General features: G+C 39.6%; 1 protein-coding gene across 1 annotated transcript in view; it reads left to right on the plus strand.

The window, feature by feature from the left end:
- LOC117526169 (glutamate receptor ionotropic, NMDA 2B-like) overlaps nucleotides 1–14,543 on the plus strand; it is a 93,955-nt gene that overhangs the window by 8,252 nt on the left and 71,160 nt on the right. The window contains 1 exon segment of the mRNA XM_034188204.1: nucleotides 2,654–2,846. Coding sequence (XP_034044095.1) covers nucleotides 2,654–2,846 — 193 coding nt within the window.

Consider the following 14,543-nt stretch of genomic DNA (forward strand, 5'->3'; position numbering starts at 1 on the left):
GAATATGTGTGCCAAATTCCATGCTTTTATCACAAAATGGACAATTGTTTTGTTATGCCGCCCCACTAATAAGGCTGAGAGTATTTTAGCATTACGTTATATTTTATTGTATTTTGGAAACTAAGACAGATTAAGACAATGGCAGCAAATGCAGAAAACACAAATATATAAAAAGTAAATGATCAAAAATAACCCCTGCTTCAATTCAACAACAATTTCAATTTATTTTCATTTATTTAGCGACAAATCACAACAAAGTTGCCTCAAGTCGCTTCACACAAGTAAGGTCTAACCTTACCAACCCCTAGAGCATGTAGGGGTTGGTACCATTGATGATGCAATGAAGACCCGCACATCCAAAACACATGAAAAGGTGTGCAGGACCAAAACAAAAAATACCAAAGAGAGAAACCAAATGATCCGCACAGCCACAGCACTCCGATACAAAAAAAAAATTATTTACAAAGATAAATGTAACGTTTCGGGCAACCAGCCTTTTATCAGACAGCATGTTCGATGTGAACCACCTGTCTAAATATAAACAATAATAATAATTTCAATTTATTTTCATTTATATAGCACCAAATCACAACAAAGTTGCCTCAAGGTGCTTCACACAAGTAAGGTCTAACCTTACCAACCCCTGGAGCATGTAGAGGTTGGTACCATTGCCACAGCCCCTCATGTAAAGGAAAAACAATAATAATTTCAGTTTCAATTTATTTTAATTTATATAGCGTCAAATCACAACAAGCTTGCCTCAAGGCGCTTCACACAACAAGTAGTTGTATCAAAAATGTCTTGCAAATTGGCAAAAAAAAAACCCAAAAGAACCTGCAAACAGAGGACACAAACATAACTTACAGCACATGTAACAGTTTTATTTGATAAATGGTCTGCTGCAAATTCAGACAATGCATGCACAAACTCCACAAGACAACAGAAGTACAAACAACCCAATATGAGATTTCTGCCATCAACTCTACATATACTGGACAAGGGCCTGTGCTACGTCATAGGTTTTCTGTAGAGAGCCGCCAAAGCCCATTGGCAGCGGTGGCACAGCTGATTCTGGCTATGTCACATTAATGCATAAAGGGGCGGAGTGTTGGTGGCTCAGTGTGTAATGAAAGAAGCCTGAACACGCTCCTCTTTTTGAGTCCAAACCACTTAAGATAACAGGCTAACTTCAGTTTGGGTGTTTATTAAATCATATTTTTGGGGACTGCCTGGTGGTTCTCCTAATGGTTTTGTTTGGTGTGGACATTTAAAGTTATGAGCCGCTTATTTTCTCAGTAATCGTGCATTAAAGGCACCTAACGGATCAGACAGCCCACAGCTGCTGAAAAATGCTTACAGTGTTACCATATAATATGAAATATAAGTGTTTCACTCAGTGCAAATATTACAGCAGGGACATCTTAGATGATCTGTTGGGATGTTTCACAACACAACAAGCCAGGTTATTCCAGGTGTTTATAATAAAATACTTTAAAACACACTTTGAAATGGAGAGACACTGGCCTCAGCCTCTGTCACTCAGAAAGTGGCCACACCTCCAATTTTACAGAATTTTATAGCTTAAAACATTTTAAACTAAGAAGTTAGAACTCCCCCCATACTAGCTATAGAGACTAAAACCAATTCTGCACTGACGTTTGGCATTTTAACATTGACTCCTTTGGGAATGTGCTCTGTTTTGGAGAAAACCTGAAGCGGCCAGTCAAGGAACTGCAACATTTTGTTCTTTCGGTTGGTCTATCGGTTAAAGTCCTCAGGGCAGAAATCTCTTTACATTGCAGGTACGCAGTGGATATTTGCAACATGTCTATGTTTGGGTGCATTGTGTGAATTTGCAGCAGACAATTTATCATATTGTTACAGTTGATGAAGGTCATATTGCTTGTGTTCTGTTTACAGGTGTCTATTGTTTGTTTGTTTTTTTTTCCAATTTGCAACATTTTTTGATGCAACAACTTGTTATGGTATTGATGCAGTTTATTTCGTCTTTGTGTTTGTTTTCTGCATTTGCAAATGTTGTTTTCATTTGGGAGTTTTGTAGCCTCTATCAACCACTGTAGAAATCAGGCAAAAGGACTACACATTTTGGGCAAGAAAGTACACCACAGGGGTGCAAGTGCATGCTGTTTGTAAATAGGGGGGTTGGTAGTTCTACTCTGGAGCAATCCTGCATGTCATATTCTCATTGGAAAAAAAAAATCACTAAACCCCAACATGCTCAAGTCCCTAACTCCTTCAACGAATAATGTGTTGGCTCTACCTTTAGTATTATTTGAATGCTGTGTTTTTCCTCCTAAAATTGTTACATTCTGTCAATGTGAACAGTGTAACAAGTGAAAATATACAGTTAATTTTAATATAGCTGCAATCAAAAGGTATCAAATATTTGTTGTATTCAGTCATTTTTGCCTACGTGTATTTGAGTGATTGAGTTACATCAGCTTGCTTGTCCTTTTCTTTTAGATTTGTGGTGAAAGTATGTGATCTGAAAACAAGACATTTGAACTGTTTTTCCTGTCTGTCAAGTCGCATCTTCCCCTTCTTTATCTTGTCTCCATCCTTTCCATCTCTGCCTGTTTTTCTTCTCTCTCCTTACATTTCACCTGCATCACTCCTTATGTGTCTTTCTCAGGGATTATCTCAGTGTCATATGACGAATGGGATTACAACATTGAGGCCAGGGTCCGTGATGCAGTAGCTGTCATCGCCACGGCAACCTCTACCATGATGCTGGACCGGGGACCGCACACGCTGCTGAAGTCTAGCTGCCAGGGGCCACCTGACAAAAAGATTGCAACCACCGGCTATTCCAGAGAAATACTGAAGTGAGTCATTACCGACAGGGTCGGAAATCAGGAGTCAGGTGACCAGAGGGACAGATGGGCTTGATTGGGTAAAATATATGCTGCAAATAAGCTGAAAATGTGTCAAAAAGTGAACAAATGCGTGAGCACCAAAGACTACAGCAGAAGCGACCAGATATCCTTTAAAAAAGATTAATTGAACTGCTTTTGCATCATATTGGCAGCGCAGAGCCTTTGTAAGAATCAAAACTTCAAATAAACCATCTGTGCTTTTGATGAAACATTGTCAGTTTACGCTCAGGCCCATGAAAGAAGCTCTTCCCTGCTGAGAGAGAGAGAGAGAGAGAGAAAAATTAAAATGCAATGAGCCACGTTCACCTAGTTTTGTAAGCTTTCAAATTTATTTTGGTGTAGTAAATGAGCACGACGTCATGCACAATTCAAAGAGATGGTCAGAACAAAAGCAGATTCCTTTTCTTTTATTTGCTTTGTTGTTTTGAGTCGGCGCCAAAGAACAGGCTGAGAAAACACACATAGTGAAAGGAATGCATATTTGTAGAGATGCATAAAGTAGCTAATGAATTATGAAACACTGCTATTTCAGGCCTGCATAAATAGTCCGCAAGAAACAATAATTTATCATATTCATAGTTTTGCCATCTTAATAAAAAAATTGCATCAAAAGAGAAAGGCAGCAGCACTCACAGCGGCTGTGTACACGTCGGCTGTGATGCCCAAGAAGTTATTGGGGATCCAGCAAATTCTCAGGATGTCCCAGAGAGCAGCTAACTGAATAAAACATTATAAAAATAATGAATGTTTGTGTTCAATGGTACGAATATTTCATGAGGTGAAAGGTGGAATGTTCCATTCAACAAGGCCTCGTTGAATGGAACATTCCACCTTTCACCGAATTAAATATTTGTTCCATTGAAAGAGTGAAAAACATTCATTATTTGTTTTATATAACAGCTAAAATAGATCCTTGTCATTTGATATTATATTAATTTATAAACAACAGCAAAGGGACTTACATTTTGGTGTTCCACTGGTGTTTAACAGTCAGTTCAATTTATTTCATTTCTATAGCGCCAAATCACAACAAAGTTGCCTCAAGGAGCTTCGCACAAGTAAGGTCCAACCTTGCCAACCCCCAGAACAAGCACACAGGCGACAGTGGTAAGGAAAAATACTCCTCTGATGATTTGAGGAAGAAACCTCAAGCAGACCAGACTCAAAGGGGTGACCCTCTGCTTGGGCTTAACAGTCCAACACAAACTTTAAATTACAGTCCAAAATTGCAGCAATGTAGTCCATAATGCCATGCAATGACTTTGTGTACTTCTAAGCAAAAAGTCCAGCGAAAAATCACGTCAGAAATTTGTCCAGCTTTAAATCCTAACAGCTCTTCATGACTCCAGATGGCTTACAGCATAGAGGATTTGTTTTTTTGTGTGTGTGTGTGTGTGTGTGTGTGGTAGAAGAATTAGCAGCGTCAATTAGCTCCTTCAAATCGTCGTCTGCCAGCAAAACAAACTCCACTATGTTTAGCTAAATGCCACCCCGGTAGTGTGAGCCTGCATGTAATAGCACATTTCATATAGCACCAAAATTGCACGCTAAAAAATAACTATTGTACGGTCAGTGAAACACAATGGCAAATGGTATGAATAATCCATGTCACATGACATACAAGCCACCAATCAAATGAGAAGGATCCACTCAGCCGTTACATAATTACTACTACCCACAGACGTGATGCAGTCAGTTGTTGACTGGGTGTGAAACCAGACTGCTCTTTCTGGCGTGCACCAAGTAGCTGAGACTCAGTGCTGTTGAAGCGCTTTTTTGAGTAGCTTGGCTAGCAGAGAGAGCCGTGTAATAACCCTGTATTAGCTGGAATACAGGCGATCGGCCTTTACTTTCCAGAGAGGGACAACAAGCCTTTTAATTATTGAACAATTAAATGCATACAGTGTACATTTACAGCTTAAATAGAGCGCAGATTCTTGTGTCAATTTACTGCTAGGGGAAAACTGGGTTAATTAAGAGACATTGCAGTGCGTGCGTTGGGTTGTACACCTATGCAAATAAAGAAACAGAAGCACAAACACAAATGTGGACGTATGACATTTTACTGCTCTTCAGGGCTTAGCCTAATAAAAAAATTAGAATTACTGATGACAACTTTTGTCATATGTGTTCAGTTTGTGCATAACACACCACATGGTCACATGCACTTTTCACTCCTCAAGCTGAGCATTCATTATGTTTATTAGATCAACCACGGGGCTTGTTTTCATTGCTGCTTGTTTGACTGTCTGTCTGATTTTCAGCAAGATATATCAAAAAGAAATTAACAAAATATGATAGAATTTCATAGACAGGCAGGCATTATGTCAAAGAAGATGTGATTAAATTTTGAGCCAGATGCAAATTGAGCCTCATTTTTAATTCATACGCTTATGATGCTTGCATTGGTTTCAACCTTGTTTACACATGGCCAAAATAGCACCACTATTTGTAGTTTGTCTCAGTTAAGGACAGATAAACAAAAGACTGTTTGTCCTCCACTAGGGGTTCTCCAGTCTTTTTCGGGTTCACCACAGCAGATCCACTACAGAGTCACATGTTAATTCCCCAACATGAATGGATGGGGAAGTGACGGTCCTCGTTTCAAACTCCCAACAGGCTGAAAAATCACTAAGGGGGCAAGGTCCTTAATCCCCAAGTTGCTTCTAGTGTGTCATGAAGACATTGCATGGCAGCACCCTGACATCAGTGTGTGTGTGAGTGAATGTGAGGCATCATTGTAAAGCACTTTGAGCTTTTGATTCAGGTGAAAAAGCACTATGTAAATGCAGTCCATTCACCATTTGGCCTATGTTTACATGATGACCCTCCTGGTGCATACCTAGATTGTGGGGGTATACGTAGCCTTTAACCACCAGATACCTTTCATTTTACAATTCTTGGTTGAAGTACTGGTGGCTTTGAACTGTCACTCCTGAAGCCAGTCGAAATTGGAACACAGATGCCTTTGATTGCTAGATGCATCTTCCTGATGCAACTCCAGGTTAGGTAGCTGCTGACTTTGAACGTCCGGATGTCCTTCCTGCTGCAGCTCCAAGGTGGGACACCAGTGCCCTTGAACTGTTGGATGCCCTTCCTGATGCAACTCCAGGTTGGGTAATCAGGGACTTTGAACTGCCTTATGCCCTTATCGCTGCAACTCCAGGTTGGAACACTGGTAGCCTTGAAACGCTGGATGCCATTCCTGATGCAATTCCAAGTTGGGATACTGGTGGCTTTGAATCACCGGTTTCCTGTCTTGATGCAACACCAGGTTGGCACACAAATGCCTTTGAACCACCCGATACCCTTCCTGATGCATCTCCAGGTTGGGACACTGGTGGCTTTGACCCACTGCATGGCTGTCTTGGTGCAACACCAATTTGGGACACAAATGGCTTTGAACGGCAGGACGCCCATCCTGATGCAGCACCAGGTTGAGACATGGGTGGTTTTGTACTTCTGGATGCCCTTCATGATGCAACTCCAGGTTTTGATACAGGAAGCTTTGAACCAATGGATGTTCTTTCCAATGTAACTTCAGGTTGGGTCACCAGTGGCCTTGAACTATAGACATTCATTTTGGGATGCAAGAGTACAAACTACTGCAGTACCATCCTACTTGAGTGCCATCTCAAGGCAGCAATTTAATTAAATTTATTTATGTCTTTATTAGAGCCAGTTTCAATGTAAGAATTGTATAGACCTTAGGAAATGTTGCACAATCTAAGTTGATGTATTGTCTTTATTTGTGCTACTTCTTTTTAAATCAGGAGAACTCATGTGTTCTGGTACCAGTAGGACTAATGTAACATAAACACAACAGTTGGCTCTGCAAAGGGTGTCGTCATACACGGGGTTAACTCTAAATTACCCTTCAGACACATACCTGAGACCCTGAGAATGTTGTTTGTCAGAACGAGTGTGTCCTCTAACCTTTTTCTCCAACTGGCTGAGCAAAAGTACAGAATTTGTATGGATGGATGGACGGATGATCATGGTAACTGTAGGGGCTAGTGATGGCACAAACACTGTCACACAATTCCATCCCTTCAACCTAAAGACTTGCACAATACTAAGACCATATGTCTCTGCGTGGTTTCATATCGCTGCAGGCCACAGCCTGCTGACTTAACACACCACACTGTCACCCCTGATGGACAGAGATGGGATGCCCCGCTAACTTGCGCCCACATATTTGTTTTGGGGGCTGCTGGACCTTATGAGGCATGCATACACACATCTATATGCATAAAAGGCTACATCTGTCTGTCTGTCTGTCCAGGATAAACTCCCAAACTATAATATGTAGCCCTAAAAACTATATATATTCTGAATCCTCATGACATGGCGAACAAACTGGTACCATTTTTTAAAAAGTTGAACTGAAAATTACCCCCCCAAAAAATAGCCGGCTGTGGGTATGACCAGGCAGATTCAAATTTCCAACCCTGTATATGTGTTGGCCATCTCTGTTTATTTAATCCCTTTCTTCAGCTACTTTATGTTCTCAACTGTTAAGCACCTGACTGTCTTGTACAACCCAGTTTGCCTTCCTGTCTGAACACATTCATTTTATGTTTGTAAAATTGCAATGTAAAAACAGTGAAATACACCACTACCTCAGTTTTGATGCATTGATATTTACATTTATTGTTACCTACCTTTTGTGTGTAATTTTGTTATAAATTTGATTGCAAAACAAAGTCTGCATGAAGGACTTCAAATGTCTTTGTCTTTTAAACAAGTATTTCCACTTAGTTTGGGGAGTCCACCTCTTATAGTTCTGCTGGACAAACTTTAGCCCATTAAGTATTATATTTATAAGACATCAGCATTACAAAAACAAATGTTGGGCAGTTGTTTTGATTAAAATGATTGGCATTTGGATTATGTCTAAAACAGGTTAACCCAGGCAGCGCCGGGTAGCCCACCTAGTACATACATAAACCTTATTCATGCATCCATATGCAGAAAAGACAAATGACCAAACTCGTGCACACACGCACCCACTTTGTGCTTGAACATGAACACTCGTATAATGAGAAAATGTGCTCCAAGTGGTTTTTGGATGAGGCACTGAGGAGCTTGTTTGTGTGTAGACTGTTTGGGGGGAAACGGCCTGTGCATGCTTGCGTGCACATCCCAATGCTGATATGCATATTCTACACCAGAAGATATGATGTAAGAGGTGAATAATGTTTTGATTTGTGTTTGCCTTCATATGCACTGGAAAAATGTCTGCCATCACAACTGTGGGCTGGCTGCATGCATTTGATTAGATTGTGCCCGTGGCCGTTTGACACGTCTGCCACCTCTCGTGCATGTTTTACTCCGTGCCACCTTTAAAGCAGTTTTTCCTGCAGTGGGAGAGGCGTAATCATGCATTTGTAAATGGACAGCATAAAAGTGGCTGCCTAATAAATCCTGTGCGTGTGTGTTAGAGGTTGAGCGTGCTATTTGATCACGCTTTTGATCATCGGAACACAAATGGCCAGTTCTTTTTATAGATCCTTCTTTACATGGGAGCAGGTCAGAGTATCAATTTGCACGCCTCTCTCTTACACTTTGTGCCACTCTGTTTCTGTTTCATTTCTCTTTTATTTCCCTTTTCACCTGCTTACCTGTTTGGTCTTGAATGTTCTTTGATTTCCCCTCCTTTGTTTGTCTTCTCTCCATCTATGATGCTTCTTCAACAACCTATTCTCACAACAAATCAAATCAATTTTATTTATATAGCGCCAAATCACAACAAACAGTTGCCCCAAGGCGCTTTATATTGTAAGGCAAGGCCATACAATAATTACGGAAAAACCCCAACGGTCAAAACGACCCCCTGTGAGCAAGCACTTGGCGACAGTGGGAAGGAAAAAATCCCTTTTAACAGGAAGAAACCACCAGCAGAACCAGGCTCAGGGAGGGGCAGTCTTCTGCTGGGACTGGTTGGGGCTGAGGGAGAGAACCAGGAAAAAGACATGCTGTGGAGGGGAGCAGAGATCAATCACTAATGATTAAATGCAGAGTGGTGCATACAGAGCAAAAAGAGAAACACTCAGTGCATCATGGGAACCCCCCAGCAGTCTAAGTCTATAGCAGCATAACTAAGGGATGGTTCAGGGTCACCTGATCCAGCCAGCTGGTTCCAGAGGAGAGGAGCCTGAAAGCTGAAGGCTCTGCCTCCCATTCTACTCTTAAAAACCCTAGGAACTACAAGTAAGCCTGCAGTCTGAGAGCGAAGCGCTCTATTGGGGTGATATGGTACTATGAGGTCCCTAAGATAAGATGGGACCTGATTATTCAAAACCTTATAAGTAAGAAGAAGAATTTTAAATACTATTCTAGAATTAACAGGAAGCCAATGAAGAGAGGCCAATATGGGTGAGATATGCTCTCTCCTTCTAGTCCCTGTCAGTACTCTAGCTGCAGCATTTTGAATTAACTGAAGGCTTTTCAGGGAACTTTTAGGACAACCTGATAATAATGAATTACAATAGTCCAGCCTAGAGGAAATAAATGCATGAATTAGTTTTTCAGCATCACTCTGAGACAAGACCTTTCTAATTTTAGAGATATTGCGCAAATGCAAAAAAGCAGTCCTACATATTTGTTTAATATGCGCATTGAATGTCATATCCTGATCAAAAATGACTCCAAGATTTCTCACAGTATTACTAAAGGTCAGGGTAATGCCATCCAGAGTAAGGATCTGGTTAGACACCATGTTTCTAAGATTTGTGGGGCCAAGTACAATAACTTCAGTTTTATCTGAGTTTAAAAGCAGGAAATTAGAGGTCATCCATGTCTTTATGTCTGTAAGACAATCCTGCAGTTTAGCTAATTGGTGTGTGTCCTCTGGCTTCATGGATAGATAAAGCTGGGTATCATCTGCGTAACAATGAAAATTTAAGCAATGCTGTCTAATAATACTGCCTAAGGGAAACATGTATAAAGTGAATAAAATTGGTCCTAGCACAGAACCTTGTGGAACTCCATAATTAACCTTAGTCTGTGGAGAGGATTCCCCATTTACATGAACAAATTGTAATCTATTAGATAAATATGATTCAAACCACTGCAGCGCAGTGCCTTTAATACCTATGGCATGACACACAGCAGTTCCTCGTACTCTCTGCACATTTGGTTTTAATGTGCCTTGATGTGCAATGTCCTTAAAGTTTAGTAGCTGTATGAATGCAATTATGGAAATTCTTTTTCTAGAAGCAAAATCTAGGCCTAAAGCAGCTCATCTTAGACTTCTGTGACATATGTCACAAAAATATGTGGACAACCACTTGCTGTACACCCAGTGAGGTGGTCTCTAATCAGTGAGGCACTCCCACTACCTCGATAATGTTTGCGTGGTGTGTAGCAGTTCACCATTTACACAAACGGAAAAACAAGACATTTCTTAAAGCTGAGTTTCATTTCCACCGCTGTGTCTGTGTCATAACAACCAGCAGTCAGAGAACGCTGTACAACCCCAGTTCCAATGAACTTGGGACGTTGTGAAAAATGTAAATTAAAAACAGCATACAATGATTTTCAAATCCTCTTCAACGTATATTCAATTGAATACACCACAAAGACAAGATATTTAATGTTAAAACTGATTAACTTTATTGTTTATCAGTTTATAAACTGCCCAAAGATAGGTGCACCAAGCTTGTGGCATGTGATTTCGTTGTTTTTTTTTTTTTTTTTTTTAATATGCAACCGCCCCCCACAAAAAAAAAAAAAACCTTCATGTCATCATTATAGGGAGTGGTGAGTAGAATTTTGAGGGGGAAAATTAATTTCATCCATTTTGGAATAAGGGTGTAACATAACAAAATGTGGAAAAAGTGAAGTGCTGTGAATACTTTCCAGAGGCACTTTATCTAGTCGTCTGTATTGACTTACTGAATAGGTGTAATAGGTCCCCTTTTGAAACCATTAACTATAAAACCACCAGACTGTTTGCTTCCACCCTCCATCTTTCTATTACAAAATGTGTGAATCCCAAATTTTCTGTTGAATAAATAAATCATAAGGCGGGAGGAATGGTATGCTCTGAGAGTTATTATAAATTATTTAGATGGAGAATTCAATTTTCATTATCATTTAACTTTGTCAGCTCTGTCATCTCTTTAATTAATTCTAATTCTTTAGAGGCACATTAAAAAGCCATTGAAATACCCAATCAATATTTTACATGGAAGCTCAACTGGAGTATTCACATACTGTGTCATTTGTGCACATCTGTTTTATAGTACGTGTTGATCACTAGACATTTAGTCTTTGATTTGTATCATTGCATTTTTCACTGTCACATTTTTGTTATCAAGATGGACTATGTGTATATTGATTTAATTATTTTGTTTATGACCTAAGATTTACTTCTTTTCAGGAGTCATGTTATGCTCATTCTCAGAAAGAGGGTAAAGGTCACCAAAGCAGTTTTGTCTTGAGCTCTGAACAGTGTTTGGAGAAACAGGTCTAGAGTTGCCCTTTCACACATCCAGCACACAGCATTTGTCATATCTAGCGTATCCGGCACATTTTCCATACGTCGGCATATGCTGGCTAAATCGTCAAGGCATGACAGGGCCCTTAGGAAGAAGGTTTTTTTTTTTTCTGAGACAACACTGAACCATGTCATGATGTGACATACTGTGGACTTCAGATGTTTGCTTGTGTTTTTCTTCACTCTGCTTCAAATCTTTTCCTTTTAAAATGATTTTCCACATTGTATCATATTGTATTCACACAAAGCTGGCCTGTAGCTGGTGGATGAGTGAGGGCTCCTAGTGGTTTGATGCTGTCTGTCCTCCAACTCTACAGGCATCAGATGTCTCCGTCTCAGTAGGGGTCTTCACAGGCCCAGATCACATGGAGCTCCTATCATTTTAAAAGGCTGTAGCTCAAAGGGATTCTGCACCCTATCTTCCATCCAGCACAAAGGAGTGCACAGTGCAAATTTCATTGGCAGTTTAAAGCTGATGCAGTTGTCATGTAAATAGCAACTACATTTGCACTCATTTGTGCACCTATGGCTGTGCTGGTCTAAAACCAGGTGTGATCAGGTGGCATTTTCTTGCATTGCTAACATGTGGCAACAGAAAACGAATGCAAAATACACCAGAATAAAGTGAAAAAGTAAAGGATATGTAACAATGAGTGAAGAGGTTTTCTGCTATTATGAGTAATAATAATTTATTTATAAAGCACTTTCAAAGAGAAAATAGTTTACAAAATGGTCTCAATAATAAAACATTAACACAATAAATTTGACTTCTATAACAATTAAAATTGATCTAGTGCAAATAAAGCATACAAATAAGCTGGAATAATTAAAATAAAACCAATTATGGACAGTAGAAAATATAGATTTTAAGATTTGCCAGTTAAGATTCAGCTGCAGTGGACTTCACTAGGCAAATTAAGAGCATGGTACACAAAAGGCTCTAAAGCCTGCTGACTTGTTTTTAACCTCCAGAGCACAAGAAGGCACATAAGGTTTAATAAGTTCAGCAAGGTAGGTGGATGCACAACCATTTAGAGACTTGTATGTCATCAGCAAAACCATGAAATCTGCTCTTACAGTCACACGGAGCCAGTGAACAGAAATATATGCTGATCAAATCTTCTGGTTTTAGTCAAGAGTCCAACAGCAGATATTAGGTATACACTCTTTAGGGATACACATGGGGATGTGCATTAGCACATCATACGTCCACAAAACTGAATAAAAGAATAAGTGAAATAAAAGTTAAAAGCTAATGTGGTGAAGAAACAAAACCTGAATAACTCTTGTTTATTCAGCATCTAAATATCATTGTGTCAGGTTCAAGTGTGCATTGCTCTTCAGACGAATGACCGACAATCTGATTGGTTTGATGTTGCTCAAAACACACCCATGACTAATTGGGTGACTAAGTGCAACCTCATTGCACACTGCACATTACTTGGCTTGCATGACACATAAACAACAATGTGAATTGGACACAGTTCAGAGGCATTTGCGTGATGAACTTTACATTTGTTTTACATCAGATGGGGTGCATGCATGTGATGACTGAGCCGCTCAGCTCCTGTGATTGCTGTGTGTATGTATTTACACTGTTTAGCATTTCAGCTGTGTTTCTGTTGCATTGTTGCTGCAGCCAGCTCAGTCTTTACATATCATTTGTCTTTGATAAAGAGGATCCCCTGAACTCTATCTTCTGTGAAGGAACTATTTTTTTAAACTGATTTCACAGGGTGGGAGTTGGTGTGCGTGCATGCATGCGTGCATGCATGTGTTTCCTTAACTGGCACATGCAGCAGAATAGGTGTTCTGCTGACAGTACCTTCTTGAAAGCACATTGAATATGGTATAATATATGGACATAAAAATATTATTACATAAATACAAATCACCATCTGAGCCAACAGTTTTTCCTTTTTAGATTAATCCAGATCCAGTGGCTGGATTGAGCTCTCTGAGTTTTGTTGAGCATTATTCAGAAAAATGAAGACCAGAAAGTTGACTTATTGCAACCACCGATCAGTCATGTAAATTTTTTCAATTTCTGAAATAGTTTTAAAAAAGTTTTACTTTTATACGTCAGTGCTCTCTTCCACAGACTCCAGTGAAATGTGTTAATTATTTAATGTTGCCAGTATGATGTCAATAACTGCCTTCAGACAGTTTGTCTCTGTTTTTGCTGCATGCTGCTTGTGTCACGCTTGAAAAGGATGCGCCGGCCCAGTTCTCTAGAGCATTGCAACAGCTGTGACACAAGACACGTCTGTAATGTTTCCCTCATGCAGGCAGTGTGCACTCTGTAATTACACCTGCCGAAGTGAAAATGACCACACAAATAAAATATCAGATCTTTATGACAGAGAAGTCCTTTTAAGTTTTACTGATGTCAAGCAAAGATTTAACATTGATGCCAAACATTTTTTCAAATACTTGCAAATTAGACATTTCATAAAACAAACTCAAAACTCCTTAAGCCTACCCTCCCTGAACACTATTGAAACGATAGCTGTGAACTATTGTGGTAGACCTGGACTCATCTCTCGATTCTATCACAATATCATTGCAAAATCAATAGAATCCTCAGATAATAAAAGACATGCCTGGTGTCTAGATCTTAAAGAAGAAATAACTGATGAAGAATGGAAGCATGCATCCTTACAAAGCCAAGTTCAAACAATAAATACACGGTTTAAATTACTTCAGTACAAATGGCTGATGAGAACATATATCACTCCAGTAGTACATCATATTGATCCTAACACACCTCATCTATGTGTTAAATGTGGTACACATAAAGGGACTCTATTTCATTGTCTTTGGGAGTGTTCCATTATCCAAGAATTTTGGAAGGAGATAATTACGACTTTGTCTAAGATTACTGATACACATCTTCCACTATGCCCTAAGCTCTGTATACTGGGACTTTTCCCGGAAAATTGTACACTCAGTAAATATGAGAAATCAATGGTCATATATTGTATACTTGAAGCAAAACATAAAATTGCTGTGTCGTGGAGATCTATGTATAGGCCAAGTAAGCAAATGTGGGCTGAAGGACTCTCACACTGTATAGCCATGGAAAAATTGACATACTTGATCAAGGGGAAATATAACAGATTTGTTAAGATCTGGGATTCGTT

This window comes from Thalassophryne amazonica, chromosome 15 (genome assembly GCF_902500255.1).
Source record: "Thalassophryne amazonica chromosome 15, fThaAma1.1, whole genome shotgun sequence".
NCBI lineage: Eukaryota > Metazoa > Chordata > Actinopteri > Batrachoidiformes > Batrachoididae > Thalassophryne > Thalassophryne amazonica.